This window comes from Cinclus cinclus, chromosome 12 (genome assembly GCF_963662255.1).
Source record: "Cinclus cinclus chromosome 12, bCinCin1.1, whole genome shotgun sequence".
NCBI lineage: Eukaryota > Metazoa > Chordata > Aves > Passeriformes > Cinclidae > Cinclus > Cinclus cinclus.
The window spans coordinates 5,459,651-5,480,117 of record NC_085057.1 but is presented as its reverse complement, the minus strand read 5'-3'; the positions used below and the strand labels follow the sequence as shown (position 1 = coordinate 5,480,117).

Genomic DNA, 20,467 nt, shown 5'->3' with positions numbered 1-20,467 from the left:
ATTCATTCAATTTTCTGATTATATATTAGTGAGCTAATGACATGGTGTATCAGGAGAGGAAATAACAGACATTTGCTGTATTTTCTGAACGGAATGAAAACATAAAATGCTTTGCCTTCTGCCTCTTCAGTCAGTCAATGCCAGGAATGGCACAGCCTCAGCACAAATGCCTAATCCAGGTCCCTTCCATGCTCCCTTTTTGCTTTCTCTCAGCAGCAGAACTTCTCTAGCCATGGTATATGCAGTTAGAAATAGTTAAGCAGTAACATATAAGCAGAATGTATAATAGAAGGATATAACTACAATTCAAATGCTGGGCATGCAGATGTTCTATAGCTGAGAGCTACTAGGATGCCTTTTTGTTTAAAAAATTGTTTAAACTCAGTAAGCTTCATCACCAAAATTAATACCTGCTGTTTGTGCTGCAGCAGGCAATAGGAACTACTTAGCACAGTGATAATCACCAGTAAAGTTGTGTATCTGAGACTTTACTGCACCTGCTTCTTTACCACTAACACAAGCTTCAGACCTAAATTACATCTCAGGCAAACCCCGATGATCACACGAAGCACGTGCTGCAGAGCAACTCAACCAACTCACACAACAAACACTTGAGACATCAAGGTACCAGGTGCTTTAAAAACATGCAGGGAGAGCTGCAACTGCAAAGAGCTTACAGTATGAAGCTGACCTGTGCTTATTTTGTACTGTCAATTTCCTTCCTAATTTTGCCTTGAAATGTTGCTGCAAACAATATCCACCTCTATTTGAAAAGCCACAGCATTTTGTCACTTAGTGCTGCACACAGCATAAAATTACAGCAATGTAATTGTCACAGGAAGGTGGCATTTAGAAGCTAGTATCACATCACAATGAACATGAGGAAAATAACTGGAATCACAGAAAATGTGAGATAAAGGAGATGAAGCCAGATCCACAAAAAGAAGCAATATGTTGAAATAGGGACTTCAGCTGTGATGCTTAGGTGCAGGAGATAGGAAAGATGATCAAAGCCCTCCAACAGATTTCCATTAGCAAAAATATCAGCAGCAATGAAGTTCTGGCTACACACAAAAGCATAACTCCATGTTGGCAGGATGGGCAGCTGGCATTGCTCCAAAGCCCACGCCTGATCAATATTCTCTCAGCAGATATTCCAGTTCTGTCTGCAGAGGGGACCAACGACCTCAACAATCATCTCTAGAAATAACTTCTACTCAGTACATACAGACTAATGTCTTCCCCTCTTGTTCAAAAAAGAAAAGAGCAACTGCAGCTCCATCTGCAAAATGAAGTGTCAGAATGTTCCAGGCTATGATTCCAGCCCGGGAATGTTAATTAAATACAGATTATCCTGCAGTGCAGAGTCAGATATTTTGGAAACCTTGAGTTTAAAAGAGTTAAATCAGCCCTTAGAATTAGCTATTGGCTAAATTTTCCCATTTTTCTCCTCAGTCTACTGTGACACTGCACTATTAGGAATGGTATTTTAAGCATCTAAGTCTCACAAATTCCATTCTAGGAGTGAGATGTTCTGAGTTCATCACTGCAATGCCCAGCATTAGCACACCTGCACTTCTGTGTTGAACTGCCTCGAGAAAGTTCCCACTCACAACTCACCAGGAACTGAAAAGTCTGTCCAGTGGTACGTACTGAATTATGTTTCCTCCCAGATCAGCCCTTTGGGAACTCACCCTCAGTGCTGTCTCCATGATCTGGGTTTTTCTGTGCACTATTCCTGGTCCTACTCAGCCCTATTGCTGCACAGGGAAGCTCCCAGTCCAAACCCAAAGTTTTTACCTTTGGATCAGCAGTCAGCAGCTTGAATGCTTGATAGACTTGTGCTTCTTTCACACCTCCACCCAGATCCAGGAAGTTGGCTGGCTTTCCACCATTCAGGGATATTATATCACACGTTGCCATTGCAAGTCCAGCTCCATTGACTGCAATTGCAAACATCAAGAGTTTATAATTCACATAGATAAGATTTGTGAAAAGGCTTCAAATGTATCAGCACAGCTCCAGAACATTGGGCAAAATGTTACATAGCTATTTCTAAATACTAGTAGCTATTCAAGGATATCCAATGCAACAAATAATTGAAAATCTGGTGCTAACACACCAACATTTAGGTTTTATAGGGTTTAGATGTGCACCTTCCTTTAAGCATGTATGAGCACTGGAATAGTAACTGTGGCAATGCAGAACCTTCTGATTTTATTAAAAGTAAAGAGACATAAAAACTTCAGGGAATAGTGATGTGAAGGACAAACTGACTCTTTAAGCTCCTCTCCCATCACTCTGGCAGCAGTGGATGCTCTGTATTACTGCATCAGAGATAACTCAGTTTTGGGGACAGACCTCAGATGTTTCTGAAACTGCCTTTTATTTTAGATTTGCACTAGTCTAGAAGCATTTCCATGGGAAGGAAGATCTAAACTGGGAAAAGTGATGAGAATTATGTGTCACTTTTATGTAGCTCCAGTTGGACAAAGGCTCCTGGGGGACCCAGAATGCAGACCACTAAAAAAATATTGCATCATGTTGGCAATTATTATTTGGGTTTTGGGATCTTTTGTTTGTTTCTTAAATTGAGAATGAAGTCTCACTGTCACTTACTGAATCAACTGCAACACATTATCAGCATCTTCTAGATTTGTGTTTAGAATACACATCTGAGCCAATATAAATACTGGGTATTTTCTCACCAAGCTGAAAAAAAATGCCTAGATTAATAATAAAATGTTGTATTGTCTAAAAGAACTTTTACAAAATGAAAATTATTTAGACCACAGCTGAATTTTCTACTTATCTCTTCCAAACAGCAGAGTAATTTCTGTTCTACAGGAACTTCAGAGAAATAAAAAACCTGACGTTTCCAAGCAGATTCTTTAGCAGCTTTCCTTAAAGGTAAATGGAGTTTAATATTCAATTGTCACTGGGAATGTCACATTTATATAAACACACTTTTCAAGTATCTTTTAAGAAACACACTCTTTTTAAATTTTTTTTTTTAATTAATGACTAAGTTTTGATGACTTTTCTTGGTTTGGTTTGTTTTAATTACTGGAAAGAGCAATTACATCAGGTTAAAACTCAGAAACTGAAACTTCTTAGCCTGCCTTCTCTCTCACACCACTCCTGCCTTGCCTGTGTGCTGTGACCATCAGCACAGTTTCCACACAATTTTAGTTTCATTCCTGCAGGAATTTGTGGAAGGACAGACAAAACTGCAGAAATACTCACAGACTGAAATTCTGTCAAGGGTGGCCTGAATGCCAGACGTAAACAAAGTCTATTCACTGGACAATTGTACAGAATTTATTTTCAAACATCTTTTGGATGTATTTGCTCTTACCAAAGCAAGCAATGTTTCCATCCAGTCCTATATATTTCAAGTCATATTTGGCAGCTTCATTCTCTATGGGCTCACTTTCAGACTTGTCATCCATGGCAAATATTTCTTTTTGCCTAAATTCTGCGTTGTCATCGAAGTTTATCTTGGCATCGAAGCAAACAACTGGAGGAGAAAATAAAACAACACCAAGGCATTTAGAGTTTTCAGAGCTTCTGAAATACTACAGCTACTCCAGCAGCCAGGGGAGGTTGCTTTGGGAATGGTGCTGCCTCCAACACAGGAGCAGCTGCAGTTCTAGCACTGAGTCCAGCAGGAAAGGGCAGGTTTTCCATAAATCCTCTATTGAGAAAAGGCACAGCAAGATCTCCACACCACATAGGAAGATCTTCCGTGCTTGCTACAAAGTTCTTGTATGTTATGAAGGCAGTTTTTGTGATTTGGACCGGTGGGCTGCAGAAATGACACAGCAGACTTTGCCTTGCATATTTTAAAAGAATAACAGATATAAAAGGCAACACCAACGCAAAGCCATGTGTGGGAAAATGGAGTCATTCAGAGTTGAACAAAACAAAATGATTTCCTCAGCCATATTTTGAATTTCTGATGTTATTAACTATACACACGTTATTTCATTAAAGAGCTCAAAAATCTGAAGCAAAAGGTGTTAAAAATGACCAAAAGATTATTTTAAAATAAAGAAAATTAATGAAGTAAATACAAACTTCTGATCAATATCAACATCCACTATGGTTGTAAAAACAAATTAAGAAGTTGGTAAATCTGACTACATTAAATAAAACATATAAAGGACTGGCTAGCAGCCACAATATTCACATAAACACACCAGTAACAGCAATGCCTGTAGAGTGTTATTTTCTGACTCATTATTTCTATGGGTTTGCATAGGCAAATGCCTCATTAGATTAAAATGTTCTAAGTAAATGTAAGACTACATACTTATCATATTACTTTGCAAGTAATTTCTCTTGTACTATGTTCAGATTATAATTACTGACTTAAGCACAATTGATTTCTCAAGGCAAACCAATCAAATGTAAGTGCCTTTAAATGCTGTGTCCATAAAAATCTAATAGTTTTTCTATCTGCTGCTGTGTTTTATTCATATTGCTATTGGAACACGTCCATGGTACATGTGCACATGTCCCTGAGTGTTGCACACATCTGGAGGTCAATGACAATTAAGAGGACAATTTTAGTCTTTGCTATAAATACTCATAAATTAAAATAACAAAACACACAATCTTGTTTGGTGGAAATGCAACTCTGCTTAATATACAGTTTCTTAACTTAGGAAAATTTAGCTAAGGAAGCAGCAAACAAAACATTTACACAAGTAGGAGAGTCTCAGCTGTATATCTTGATTTGCATTGGATTTTCTTGGTTTGTTTTTTTGATGTTGATTTTTTTTATTGTGCTTTAATATTTGACTTGTAACAGATAACAGATTAAATTAAAACTATCAAATTTCACTTCAGTGATTGAAGTTTCAGAAAATTGTTTATGAGTGTGTACAATAAATCTCTTGGAAGACTTGAGACTTACCTGGCCAATCACCATGTGGGAATGTGCCAAAAGCAGAAATATCTGCAGTTTCTAACAGGCTTCTAATGAACTAGAGCAGCTTTAATTATTACTTTTTTAGCAATGAAATAAGACAACTTTTCTTCTTCAAGCTTTCAGGTGCTTAAATTGCTAAACCCACGCAAAGCCAGAGTACAACTGCAGTTTCAGAGCTCTGTTTACCTAACACACAAACATCCTCCGTGCCACATTAATAGAAACTCATTTCTACAGAACATTCATCTTTAACAAAGGCTATGCTGTACAAAGTAGCAGCAAAAACACGCATTCATATTTATCAAACTGCTTTCACTATCAAAAGCACATTGTTACATGCATGATAGATTATACAAATTGATTTTTTTTTCCAAACAAATATCAAAGAATGCTCCAACACTTGTATTCATGAAGTACTTCTGTTGTTTTTGTTAGCAGTGTAAGATTTTTGTCATTTGCCAATTCAACTTTACAGCGAGAGCAAACAAAACAAAAAACAAACAACAAAAAACCAGGAAGTTTCAGGCTTCTGACCCACTAGTGTTAACAAAGAATTTGCTAGTATATTAAACAAGGAAATACATACAACCTGATGGAAATCCAGGCAACTGATAAACATAAAACACAGCAAGAAATAAATCCACCTTATCCATTACTTTGACAAGAATAATGGGCTTCATACAGAGACTTATATTTTATCATTAGGAAGAGCTGCACTAAGCTACTCAAATGTTATCCATTTGTTTTATCTTCATTCTTCTTTAAGACATTTCAGATGGAGAAACTGCTGGCAGAAAAGGAATAAGCACAGGAAGAGTCCAGTGCATTTCTGTGAGCAAAATGTCTTTCACAGCTTGAAACCCACTCTGTTTCTGCTCCTCAGCTTCCTGAATGCAAAACACATGGGGAAAAACCTCAGAGCAAACAGCACAGAAACACAGAAGAAGCCCTTCTGACTAAATATGCACAGCAATTCCAGAAGAGCTAACTTGTTAACTTATCCAAATCTTTATTTCCACAGTGCCACCTCACAGAACTCCAGCAAGGATGCAAAGTCAGTACCACCATGGTTCCTTCCAATCTTTAAGGACCACATTTTATTTCCTCTCATAATTTGCTGTCTTCTCCCTCACTTGCCTCTGCTTGCACACCAAATTCCCCCCTTGGTACCCACCAAATAAGCCTTCAACACGATAGTGAAATGGAGCAATGAGGAGGTAACTGATGCCCCTGGACCAGCCCCACCATATTTCAATAGCCCACAGGCACCTTTAGTTCCTCCCCTCTCCACCTTTGTCCAAGTTACTTGGACAAAAATGACAAATGGAAGGAAAGGTTTCAGCTGGATTACCAACTACTATAATGAGGTGAAAGTTAATTCAGCTCCATAGTTTTACCCTACTCCTCCTCAGCCCTGTAGAAATGGTGCAGGAAGATCAGTAACCCTTTTTCTTCCCCAAAGGATATAGCCAAGTGTCTGTCTCAGCTGAAATTTGTCCTGTGCTCTAGTAGACTGCAGAGTCATGCACTATAAAACTTAAATTACCCATATGAATGCAAACATAAAAGAATCAGTTTTTTCCACACAATCTCAGTAATTCTAGCAGTTAACTCACACAAAAAACCCCCAAAAAACAAAATAAACCCACAAAACAAAATCAAGAAACCCCCAGTTTTGTACACGAGCAGAAGAGCAGAAAATGTTGCTGTCTCTCACCAAGCAGAACATGTAGAAGCCAAGATTTCCAGTATTTGGATGAAACAACAAAAGGTGTTGAAATATAAAATCTGCCAGGGGAATATTTATGAATGTTGTTTAAATTACATTACAAAATGAAATTAATGCAAAGCTGCTGCTACATCCTTCTATGCAATTTAATTTATAGTTTGCATAAATAGAGAATTATAATGCATTCATTTATTTCCTTCAATTTCTTACCTTGCCCTTCTGGAGTTTCACCAAAGGGATTGACTTCAACCTGAGTGGCATCAATTTTCAAGAAAAGGTTATACAGCTTCTTAATTTGTTCTGCTGCCTAAATGTGATCAAATGATTTACAATTACCACACAGAAAAATAGAAGTTCATGTTCTCAAGGCAAAGGTAAACCATTATCAATAATTTTAACATATTACATTGCACAGTAATTCTAGATAATTACTGCTTTTATTTCTGTTTTCTTAACCATATTCATATAGCCTCTTACATTATAATGTAAGATATGTAATACTGTGTACCATTTAGTAAACCTGTGTTTAAAGACTACATGAACTGAAGATTTCCTACAAAATAGGCAGTGCAATTACTTTGACAAGTTTAATTGGGGAAGTGACTGCCAGGCACCAGCATAATGAGGTATTCTCTGGTACACTGAGATCTGAGTTGCATTCATGTTAATCAGTCCAAAGTCAGAAACCACAAACTATTTTGTGCACTCAGGTGACTTCAGAAAAAATATCTATTTCGCCTTCCTACATCAGTCTGAAATATTTTCTTCAAGAACTTATATCTGAATCTTGTTCACTTGTTACAAGATACTCTGGCTTGTTCCCTATTACCCCTCACCATCTATCTCCATGCCTGATTCCATGGCTGAAAGTACCACCACAGACTTCTAATTTCCAAGTCTTTTGTTCTTTTTTTCCACTAATAGAACTACTTAAAAACAGCAACATAAACATGTATTAAAAATTCCCTTTGGTTCATTACACACTGTGAACCTATTAGCTGAAATAAGTTTGCTCAAGAAGTGCACTAATAAAGAACTACTTAATTTTTTTTCCTCTCATTACTGATCAGCTAACTGAAGTACACAACACAAAAATACTTGGGACCTCTCCTGATAAATACAATGAATTAGAATAAAGAAAGCATAAGTCAGCTTTCCCCTACAAGGTCAGTCATACCAAGGAAAATATTACAACTGGGAAGACTCAACCCCAATCCCAGTTTTGCCCAGAGAGGTTGTGGAGTCTCCATCCCTGGCAGTGCTCAAGGCTAGGCTGGATGGGGCTTTGAGTGACCTGATCTAGTGGAAGGTGCCCCTGACCAGGGCACGGTGGTTGAAACTGGAGGGTCTTTAAGGTCCCTTCCAACCCAAACCATTCTGTGATTCTGTGATAAGATTCTTAAGAGTCACAGTTGGGAAGCAACACAAATTCCTTAGGAAGCCTTCCCTGCTCAAGAGTTATCAATTGAAGCATTCTCAGTGGGTTTGACTTAAAAAAAAAAAAAAACACAAAAAACCCCAAAAAAATCAGTTGTAAATGTGCAGCAACTTCCTTGGCACAAACCCTCAGGTTGACAAACCACCCCAAGAGCAGAGGGGTGAGGCTCTCTGTCAGCAGTGATCACTGGGGAGGCAGCCCCACCACGAACCCCACACTGACTCTGGGCCACCTGAAAAGCTGCTGTTGCCACAGTTCCCTGCTGCAATTGCACCAGAACACCAGAATCACTTCACTTTCATTAAGGGCTGCTCCATCTTTCAGCACCTCTCTGAATCAGGCAGCTTAATGTCAACGCTTCTTTTTCTCAGGGTCTATAAGAACTGAGCCTCTCCAAGCAGAAAATCCCAGCCTAGAACTAGAGAATGTATAAGTAAATACTAGGATTTGTCTGGATAAAAACTATGTCCTTATGCTTCAGTAAATTCCTTTTACTTGCCAGCATGAGGAAAGGAATGCATTCCTGCAGCATTATTTAAATGTGTTGTTTAAAAGTCCATACATATTTGCTGTTAATTAAGTACCAGAACTCTTCAAGGGTTGAAAGGTTCTACATAATCATTCCTCCTCATTATATATACAACTAAATCTTCAAATGTGTGTTAATCAACTTAATCATTATGCATTTGTTAATTGCACATTAGGATAGAAAATAATTAAAACTGCTGAATTGAAAATAAAGGAGTTCTACAAAAATGACAATTTGATACTACAGAAAAGAACCACGCCAGCTGAAATAAGCTATCTTTTCTTCTCTCCAAAATGATGCATAAGGGCAAATATATATATACAAAATATATATATGTATAGAAAAGAGATACTGAAAATACAATGTGCTGGCAGCCTTTTAGTTTTCAGTGGAAGAATAAAAAAAAAAAAAATAAACTGTTTCAATTCCAAAGCCAGACACACTTTTATTTCTCCCTATATTAAGGTCCAATTGTCCAAAACAGTTCTACCCATGCCATTCACAGAGCTCCAGTGGAATTCCAGTGAAAGCAAAGCAATTCCACACAGTGGGACAGCACGTCACCATCAACTGCTTCAAAGACTAGGGACTGCCACTTTAAAACTAGAAGGAACTTACTCAAAATGCTAAAGCCTAATGACAATTACATAGGTGCAATTTAGTATTTAGAATGTCAAAAATAATCCTGATATAATGGACACTTGGCCTTTTGGAAAACATTTAACATAGAACTGAGCTAAAAAGTCTTCAGCCTAAACTCAGGGAGTGGAGTCAAGTTACCTGCTGCTGCAAAGGTCCTTGGAATCCCAAATTTTTTGCCATCTGCAATGCCTGACGATCCTTTATTCCTTCAAAAATATCTATTTCCTCCTGCAACAGTAACATAAATATAACTAAATATCCCATCAGAATGGAGGTTTATAACTTCAAAAGGAAAACACTTAGTATACATGTGCAAATTAGTAATTAAAGCCTGGCTGTTTGCCAAGGCTCCTGGAGACTGAGGCTATAGCAGCTGCCTATAGGGGATGTTATAATTACCACACTGACTATGAAACAGTCCTTCCAAAAAATATATAATTCTTCAGGGTGGCATGCTGACAAGACAATGTGACACAAGTTTTCACTTTTAATTACTGTACAGATGGCATTGACGAATATTTAGTCTGCTAATTTTTATGACATATTCTGGAATATTTTCAAGGGAATGAGTGTCAATGCCCAGCAACATTGTGAAGTTTATATAATTCTTAAATGCATATTAAATATTTCTACTATTTTTTGAATAATTATACTTGATGGTATCAATTATTTTCTCAGCTGAATAGCTTGTCTACTCATTATATTGCCACAGCAACTTAAAAAATACTTCAGTGTAGTCTTCATTAAGAAAGTAATTACAACAGTTGTATTTCAGATGAAAAAGTCTTGCAGGTACAAAAACATAATTAACAACTCTGTAAATTACAGAAAAACAGCCACAGAAGCAATAAATATATTGGCACCAACCCACTTGTGAAAAAACTCTGTACCTTCCTGAAAGTGAAACTCAGTCATAAAATGTTTCAGATATGAAGTTTAACATATCACATAACAGCCAGATTTAAGATCTTTCTCTAATTTAAAAATTCTAGTAAAATCAGATGTTAAACATGCTCCATTTGTTTGATGACAGGTATGATCCTGTATTTGATGAAACACTATTTTTTATGGCTCTTCCTGTCTCCTTTTTACATGGAAGAAGGAAAAATGGGAGGAGAAAGGGGGAGAAATATTCTTTTGGACAACCTGCAAGGAAAATTGCTATTGCAAAAGGTTATTTCAATACCTTAAATATAAGTTCTGGGTTAGTTACTGCAACTTCTTCTATATCCACACCACCCTGCGGACTGCCAACCATGACAGGTCCATTGCAGGCTCTGTCCATCAGAATTGCAAAGTATGTTTCCCTGGAAATATCCAGTGCTTCTGCAACCATCACCTAAAAATGGATAGAGGGAAGAAAAGAAAAGAAAACATCAATGGCTCTGACTGGTCCTTCTGCTTCACCTTAAAATGCAGCAATGCTGTCCTGAAAAGAAACATTGGTTTGACTGCTTTTACTACACTACTACAACCCTGTGACCTTTTTCCCAAGAAATGCTCTCTCCTTAACTAGGAGACTCCTCTAATGCTGCTCTTCTCACTGGGGATGCAGCGAGCAATATAAATCAGGAACACCTCAGTGCTGGGTGTTTTTCCAAGAGCTGTTGCTCTGTCCATACCGCAGACATCCATATTACATTTTAAGCCCAATAATTTGGGATAATTCTCGATTATCAAGACAGTAATTCTTGTCTCCAGAAAGGTGAGTCACAAAGGACTCAGTGTGCAGATCACACAGATAGGAAGACTGGCACACTGGCTTTTGGATGCAGCTCACAGCAGTGCTGTTCCTCACCAGCAAATCCTCAGGATTAAGTTCTCTCCCTTATTCTGACCAAAGACCACTCAACCCTTGTAATCTCTGCACTGAATTCCTGCCCTGCTCAAGTATTTCCTAAGAAAATGAGTTTACGGGTAATTCTGCCATTCGGCTTTTTACTTTCAGTTTAGAGACTCAAGCAGGTGTTTGTCCTTCAGGTGCTGGCGCTATCTAGAAACACAGATATTTATTTTTCTGAAGAGCTAATACTTTCTATTTATTACTATAAGCTACGGAGCCATTTTATACCAGTATCTGACAGACACCACAGCACAAACAGAAAGATATTTCAAATCTCACATTTGGAATCTAAAAGCAATACATTAAAAGTGACAGAAATTGGCCCATATAAAGTCTTTGCTGCAATTTTTTCTTCTTCCCAAAAACAAGACAAGGTCCTTTCCATTTTAGTATTACAATGATGGTACCTTGCTCCTCACCTGAACTGTCCATTTTTGCAATAGCTAAACAGTAGCTATTGAAGCAATTTCAGAGAATAACTAGTTTTACACTTGCAAAGGACTCACAGAACTGTTTTGCTACAGGAATACTAAATTTCTCAAAACATTCTTAATTTTAGGAAAGGATCTGCATATGATCATTAATAATTGTTGCCAGTGATCATAAGAGGTGCCATAATCAAAGCTGCAAAGACTGTAGTTCTGCTCTGCACTACAGTCATGCTTTTCAATCCGATAGTGAGGCAGCCACCTCTGCAATTTAATTAGCATTACATTCTTCTTCTTTCCCATCTTTCAATGCAAATTGTAGAAATCAGGGAAATCACTTCCCAAATATTAATATAATTAAGAAGGATTAAGTGGCAACATCTTTCTAGCATGGTCTGTTTATGACGTGACAGTTTTGAACAATGACTGCAGACAATGGCCATGACTGAATATACCACAAGGAGAAATTCCTTCTCTCAGTCAGCAGATCCAAGAGGCATTTTTATACCTGCAGCCTTAAAACTCTGCCTACCTGGCACAAGGTGCTCCATCAAATGAATATTCCAGGGGTTTTCATAGTTCAAGGGCTATAAACAAGAAAGATGCACTATACTTTCACCCAAGTTGCATTTTTGACAGCCTATTCCAGAGTACATAAGAAAGAATGTAGGGACTTTCTGCCAGGCAGTAGGTATTAGAGAAGAGGGAAAAGAAAAAAATGTAAGAAACAAGGAATCAAATAAAGCCACCAGTGCTCAAAATTGAAGGAAAGATGAAATTTTTTTATGGTCTTTTAGACTTGGAAGAAATTTGCTTTATAATAATTTTGTTTCCTTCTACTTTTACCTCACTTTGTTCACACAACATAGGGGGATGCAAATGAATGGTTCAAAAAAGCAACTATTCAAAAGGAAAGTAAAGGAAGCCATGGTGAACGAGACAACCAAGAATGCAGAAAACTACTGTACTACTTAAAAGCATCTGTCTATTTTATTCTACTACAGAGGGATGCTAAAAGACCACTTCAGAGACATAGCTTGGCTACTTGCCAAGATTTGTCAAATTAACAAGCAAGGGTAGGGAATGCATCCTTGATTTGCTACTACTTTTACCTGCATCCATGCTTTCACCTTCTGAGATATCCTGCATCAATGTATCTGAAAAATGTGAGTCAGTTGCTTTAGACATAATTCAGATAAAACCAACTGGTCCTACTGGATCTTGTCAGAGCTGTTCAGACAGTTTCCACAGAGCTCAGAGTCAGCCAGACTTAGGATGGGAATACACTCAACAAGTTTTGAGGAATACATCTGCAGGCACAGCAGGCAGAACTAACATTATTAAATCAGCTATTTTCAACTGCAACTTCCAGCCAGAGTGATTGTCCTCACTGCTGCTAATTAACAATGTCAACATCATCAGATACTTCTCTGCCTTAATTCACAAAACTACTGAAGAGTCTACATTGCAGTAAGCAACCTAGAGCAAAAATTGTCAGGTTGTGAAATATCTCTAATTCCTCCCAACAAAATAACTTTCCTTCACCATCCTCCCTGTTTGATGCAGAGCAAAGCCAGGGAAATTGGTGTACCAGGTCTTTAAATATCATTTCAGTCTACCTATCATTCACATGACAGAACTAATGCAAACACATTGATGAACAGTTAAGAACAGTGAAATTGAATCTACAGACTGTTGACTCTTCTCACATTTTGTCTGTTTTGCTTTTGATAAAGAATATGACACCTCATTATCTGTTTACCATATCATATTTATATTTAAAATGTCCTGGGGGAAAATCAGTTTCCATTAAAACTTCCTGACAACTTCAAGCTTTCCTTCTCTGTAACAAATCCTTACCTAAAAGTTTAAGTCACACATCTAATGTCACGAGGGTAATTGTAACAGCTTTTTTGAAACAGAATCAAATATGCAAAATGTTCATTCTGTTATTGCTTGAAGAGAAAGAACAGGTAGTGAGTTCTCAGGTTGTCACGATAAGAGAAGACTGTCACCACAGGTAGCCAGGCTCTCCAAATTCCAAACTGCCATAAGAGGATTTTATGTAAACTCATAGAACAGGTTCCAAGTTATGAGGGAATTGAAGAGATTGCTATTAAGAAACATCAATCTGAAGAGGCACAAACACACTTTAAATTCTATGGCAGGTGCACAAGCTGAAATTACCATTTTCTATTTCATAATTATTCTAATTGTAGAAAATTTCTGCCTTTTATACCTTCCTTACAAATACATGTAGAAGGTACGTGACTTCCACTGCCTGACTTGACACTAGCTCATTTTGCCTCACAAAAACTGACATAATAATTATTTTTCATTCTGAAAAAACACTTATTATTACTTATTTTTTAAAACATAGGAGTATCTTAAACCACACAAACTTTCCAAAACACTGAAAAGTTTAAAAAGTACAAATTCTGAAAACATGCCTTCTTTTCCTGAAATGCAATTTTCCTTAAGTACATGTAGAACACAAATTCTTCTACACATGCAGAGAGAAAGCACATGCCTTGAAATAAAACAAAAGAATGCCAGTGATTTTATTCTCATCTTCCCCACTGACCTTAGCAAGCCCAAAGAGTCTGCCTGGCATTTTCAGTACTCTAAGTTCCCACTGTATTAAATTATATCTCAGACATAGCTAAATTTATATGTTTAATAATATTACTGTAGTTTGCCCCTTGATTAAAATGTCAGTATTTGATTTTGCAATCCTGACACCACAAACCCAAGCTCCTCAGCTCCTCTAACTACTTTGAAGATCCCAATGTGCACTAACTTTGTAAATGAATTTTTTTTTTTTTTAAAGACATAATTTTGCTGGGAAATAGTTTTTTTATGAACTAGTACATAATTTTAAGCATGCTTCCTTCACTACCTAATAAACATAACATTGGACAAACTACTAAAATGAATTAATTTAAACCAGAGTGTATGCTCTTACCATTAATTATTAAGAATCAAGAACTCAACACCAAAAAATACAAAACATGCTAGTTAAAAACCAACACACTTTTAAAAGCCAAATCTGTAGTCAGAATGAGAAGTCTATGACAGCAGAGGATCAGCTTCTTCCAGTGAAAAACGTCACATTGGTTTGTCATGCATAAACATTAAAATACCAGTTTCCCTGGAACTCTACAGCAAATGGAAAATACTCAAGGCTGCTCACAATCCTGTACCACCAAAACAAATATCTGAAGTTCAGCAGTGCAAACTTCACCTTGAACTTCACCTCTGCCCCAGCTGCTCAGTGCTGCCCACTGTTCATTCACTCAAACAACATGTGGAGGGGGAGAAAGGAACCACAAGTGAAATATTCTATAGCTACCTGGCACAAAAGTCATCCTCATACAAATCCTTTGAATAACTCATGTCACAAACCCCCCCGACACCCATACCTTTTTTCCATTTCTATCAATTTCAAAGAAAATGAGAAGTTTCTTTTACAGAACTGAATCTGTCAACGATGAACAGGCTCGCCCTCTGACAAAAAAATTCTGTATGGATGTATTCAAGACAGGCCAACTAAGGCTACAGAATAAAAAACAAAGAACTTATAAAATAAAGCTGCTTCTACAATAGTAATTTTCCCAAGCAGAGTGCCTTAATATGAAAAAGGTATATCCTTTCTTATATCCTTAGTATTATGAGGATCTCTGACAGACATGCCTTAATGGTAATAGTGAGTCTCCTATTTTAATATATAGTATTTCTTCTTAAGAGCAACCCTGAGGAGTGATGGTAAGCTGCTCTCCTTGCTCCCCAAGAGAAGAACTGCCTGAACACCTTCCTGCAGCCCTCATTAGACAGGATCTTTCCAGACAGGTGTTCCTTCCTCTTCTATGCTAATACACCAAGCTGTGCACAGGATATTAAATGTGAACTGCAGTTCCTACAGCTCATGCCAAATTATTTCCTGGCATCAGATACAGTGTGGCTCTTGACTACTCACCTGTATGAGGATTCTTGCTCAGTCAAACAAAGCAAGAGATAGAAACAGATACAGCAGATAGGAAATTGCCAGGATTTCCTGACTCACAGGATTTTACTAATTTGAAGGAGAATCTTACTGAAACTTTGCTTCTCTTATTTAGGCCAATCCAGGGCAAATAATTTATGCTGAAGTGAATCTTGGTGCCTTGCAGAAAGCACCATCATTAGAAAATGAACTCCCATGTTCATTTGGTACCTCAACCACTACCATGAACATATTTTAGTCTGGATCTGCAACAAGTAGAAAGAATCTACTGCTCAGACACCTTTTTTTCAATAGAGAAAAAAATCTCATGCAAACCTTTCAATACCTAAAGGGGGTTTACAATAAAGATGGGGACAAACTCTTTAGCAGGCCTGCTGCAGTAAGTCAAGGTGGTTCTAAAACTAAAGAGGACAGATTTTGAATACATATAAGAAAGAATTTTTTACAATGAGAGTCGTGAGGCACTGGCACAGGTTGCCCAGAGCAGAAGTGATGCCCCATCCCTGGAAACATCCAAGGCCAGGCTGGATGGGGCTCTGAACAGCCTGATCTGATTGAAAATGCCCCTGCTCATTCCAAGGGGTTGGACTGAAAGAATTTTAAAGATCCCTTTCAACTCAAGCCATTCTGTGATTCATCTGTCACTTTATTAACACTTGCCTAGACCAGAGGGTGACTGAAATACAGATAATATTATTACTAAAGGGGACCATGTATCTACTTTCTGTCAGCAGAATGTCAATAAGCATGTACAGCTAATGCTATAGTGCAGTTATGTCACCATTTAGTATGCATTTGATGGAAGACGAGCCTATGCAAAAGGATTCCTTTCAATATAAATTGCAGATATCAATTTATTTTTCCATCAGTGGGCATGCCAAAACTGATGAACAAAATACATACACAAACTGAAGAAGTAATGTATTTTTTTAATTTTTTTAAAATCAATTAGATGTAATCAATCAGGAATTGGAGAAGGATTGAAAAAAATCTATGTTGTACCTCCCAGCTTATGAATGCAAAACTGCAGCTGAACATAGTTTTCAACTTTCAAGAGGCCAAAATCTTACCTTTTTAACTGTCACACCATCCTTTGGAGTTTGCTTGGTTGACAGATTGTACCCAATCATCTGTTTAGCAAGCTGTTCAACAGTCTTAGGGCTACAAACAAAGCAAAAATGTTAGTTTACTGAAAAGTATTAAAAGAAACAGTTCATAGCTATTGTAAACAGCCTAAATTTTATATAAGGAGCAATTTATTTAATTCTTTTTTCAATTGAAAGTACTTACTCTTTAGTTAGATGAACTCCTCCTTTCAATCCACTATTGAAAATACCTTTCCCTCTCCCTCCAGCCAAAATCTGTGCCTTCAGAACAATTTCCTTTGCCTCTGCAAGAGAAAAACACATTGCAATTCTGTGGTTTGTTAATTATTGAGCTTGTTAGTATAAGATCAAAAAGCATTTCCAGATTGGACTCTCAAAACAACAGGAAGCTGTTTATAACTGGCGAGCAATAAAACAAGAGTAAATTCATAATTTCTAAAAAGAAACTTTGGCAACAAAGAATTGCACGAGGAAGTTATGGGATGCCCAGATTATCGGAGGGATAAATGTCATTGTAGAGATCAGAACCATGCTGTTAATGCTGCATGGTCTGCACACCAAACCACACAACCAGCCCAGCTCCATGGCAGGCACTCTGCCACAGTCTTTAAACATAAATCAGATCCTATTTTGTCATGAACGCACAACAAAACAAAGCTCATCAAGGGAAATAAATCCCATTCCTTGCTCTGAAGATGTGGAAGGAAATGCAGGGACGTTGTTCTTAAAGAAGAAATCCCTATCTCCAAAGGGCGGGAGCTGTGAAAACATTTCATCTCTCTGTGAGGAATCACCTGGATCACTCTGGCAATTTGAGTACAACAGTCCCTTAGTAACACAAAAGTGCAGCAAGACAGTGACAAAAGCAATTGCACCACGTCCTACATTCCAAACAAAAGCAATCCTGACATCCTCACAGAGTCAAATGGGGAAAAAAGGGAAAAGACAACAAGCAGCCAACCCAAACCATCACTCCTCATCTCTGCAGATCACAGTGACTCCCTGAGCCATGAACAGCCCCCAGGTGCCTTTAAGATGTTTATTAATACCAACTACTGTCACTTTGCCCCTTTATCATAATAGTGCTGGGTGCTTTGCAAAGCCTGAGATCCAAATATTAACAGATCATTAAGTGTGCCTACAAAAGAGTCATTGTCACCCTCCCCTGCAGCCTGTGGAAATCTCTGATTTCAGTGGTGTTTGGATTAGGTCACACACTGGACAACAGTATTTTATCCAAGTATCAATAAAACATAAGAATTCGTTGTTAAATTGACAAATTTACTGTTTACTTGGCACAGAGGATACAGATACTTTCATTCAAACACACACGGGCTTTCTAGGCTGTAAAAACATTTTACAGATTATTAAATGTAAGTTTAGAGGTGCAGCAATTTTTGGCACAGGCAAGCTCTGACACAGCATCATTTCAAAGTGCCTGCATAATAAATTTCAGAAGCTACAAAAAACAGTTGAACCTTAGAATAGAATAAATATTATTAAGCAAATATTCTATTTAACACAGGTATTGTATTTTAATGCAGTAGTAGTAGTAGTAGTAGTTACTATTTTTATTATTATTATTAGTTATTTTTAACACAGATACTGTACTAAGAAATGTTTAATTTCCAAGCTTCTTGAGGCTAAAATCTCTCCACATGCTTATCCATTCAGTGGCATTTGACATACACATCTCTGAACTTTAAAAGCATTCTCTTTGAAAATATTTCATGCATTCCAATATATTCATGTTCTAGGCTCCCTATTACTCATGCCACTGCAGGGCAGATAACAAGGAAATTTAAATGCAACAAAACGTTTTATATCAAATGTTTCCTAAACACACAAATTAAGATGAATTAAAACTATAAATCACTTTTGAACCTGCAGAAGCAAACTCTAAAAATCACAGCAGCTGGTGTGATAAAGAGTCTAATATGGTACTGTTAATAGATGCTGTAAGAATTTAATTAAATTAATTTTAGCTTCCAACCATCATAACAATGTGAACTTTGATTGCCAGTGATGGGTGGTATCAGTTCTGGGAGTGATCATCACGCTCATTCCCAACCACCACATTCCAGGAGCACCAGTTATCTCCACTGGGTTCCAACAAATGAAGTCAGAGAAAAGAATTCATGTCTACATTTTTATAATCCACTAGAGGACCATCAAGGCAATACAGTAACTTCAGAACAGCAACTATCAAACCCATAAACAAACAGACACAAAAGTGAGCAGAGCCATGCCAAGATTAGTCCTGAAGAACTAATCAATGCAGCAGCTCACAGAGCACAGCAGGTTCTTCATGCCCTGTAGGAAACCAACAGGAAGCAATTTAATATATCACAATTATTTGCCCAAACTCTGTAAAATGAAACAAACCATCCAGATCTCATTTTACGTTACCTAGGCCTGATCATTCAGTACTTACCAAGTTGATTCACTAGTTAATGTCATCATCTTATTTAAAGAGTTCATTTCTAGAAATGCTCACACGAAGTGTTTGTTTGTTCCTGCCTGAATTCCCAAATTATGTTATGAAAGACTATGCCAAAAGAAAAATGTGGGATTAGCTAGAATATTTGAAGTAATTCACTTTCACCTGTAGGTTTAAGGTCAAAAAAAAAAAGTACCTAAAGCCAGTATTAAATCCATTAAAACCAGAAAGCTGTAACTAATTTCTATTAATACCCTTCCAAACTTTTCTAGTAACACTGGAAAAAATATTTAAGCAGGACCGTGTAGTCACGCATGAAAGATTTGAAGAAAACCTATCACAAACAACATGCCTTTACACCACAATAAAGTACAGTACAACATTTTCAACAGCATTAAGGCTTCAACCAACTTCAGTGTATGGGCACTGACTGACCAGGCTTGTGCAAAACACAAAAAAAACCCAGAAAAACTCCAAAGAAAAACAACAAAACAGCCTGCTTCTTAAGTGTGCATATGTGGATTTTTAGTCACAGATTTATAATTTTCTTTATCATTAGAAACAATACAAAAACCCGACAGCTTTTTAGTGTCACTAATTTAGCAACAAATAGCTGCAAACTGCTCCATGCAGATTAATGACGCATTGCTGGTACCAGAATGTGTTCTTAACTAATTATAACCTGAATACATTAATATCTCAGACTGAGCAGCTCTTGTATTTGCCTTTTTTACATTAGTCTATAGAAAAAGAGAGAGGTGTAGGATGTGGTGTTAGAGACAGCTTTAAGTGCTGGACCTGGCAGTATTAGGTTAAATGGCTGGACTTAGTGATCTTTGCAATCATTTCCAAGCAAACTGATTCCACGATTTCTAAAGAATCCTTTTAAAATATAGAACCAAAATGCAGTTGGTCCCTACATCAGATGCCAAATAAGCAAGACCTTTGCTCCTCAGAAAAATACTCAGAATCCAAAATTTCAGAACTGTGTCTGTCTCTATGTTTCTAAAAAACTTGGATGACAGGGAAAAAAGCCTCAAGTACTTCTTTTTCTATAATAAATTCAGGTGTTTCAGCAGGGCAGAACAGAACACTGAAGGACAAACAGCCTCTACAGAGTATCCAACAAAACCTCTCCTTCCCTCAGTCAGCACTGTGAATACAAACAGCAGGGATACTCCTTGCAATTGGAATAAGCTCAGTGCTATAATGAAAGCCTATTTAAAATCAATAAAATCAGTCCTGCTTTTGGGAGCTATGATTGCTCTGGTCCACTGGTACTGCTTGCAGCAAAAATGAACAGCTTGTTCTCAGCCCACTGCTGTGTATATTTAACTACTGAATTCTTGATCGTGAAACAATATACTGAGAAG

The 20,467-nt window shown here is 37.4% G+C and overlaps 1 protein-coding gene across 1 annotated transcript in view; it reads right to left on the bottom strand.

Moving 5' to 3' along the window:
- The window catches only part of SUCLG2 (succinate-CoA ligase GDP-forming subunit beta), a 109,127-nt gene that overhangs the window by 43,468 nt on the left and 45,192 nt on the right, over positions 1-20,467 (bottom strand). Inside the window, exons 3-9 of the mRNA XM_062500635.1 lie at positions 16,839-16,938; positions 16,619-16,709; positions 10,461-10,613; positions 9,413-9,502; positions 6,876-6,972; positions 3,359-3,520; positions 1,801-1,943 (exon numbers count right to left, since the gene is read on the bottom strand). Of these exons, the coding sequence (XP_062356619.1) occupies positions 1,801-1,943; positions 3,359-3,520; positions 6,876-6,972; positions 9,413-9,502; positions 10,461-10,613; positions 16,619-16,709; positions 16,839-16,938 (836 nt within the window). The remainder of the gene's footprint in view (positions 1-1,800; positions 1,944-3,358; positions 3,521-6,875; positions 6,973-9,412; positions 9,503-10,460; positions 10,614-16,618; positions 16,710-16,838; positions 16,939-20,467) is intronic.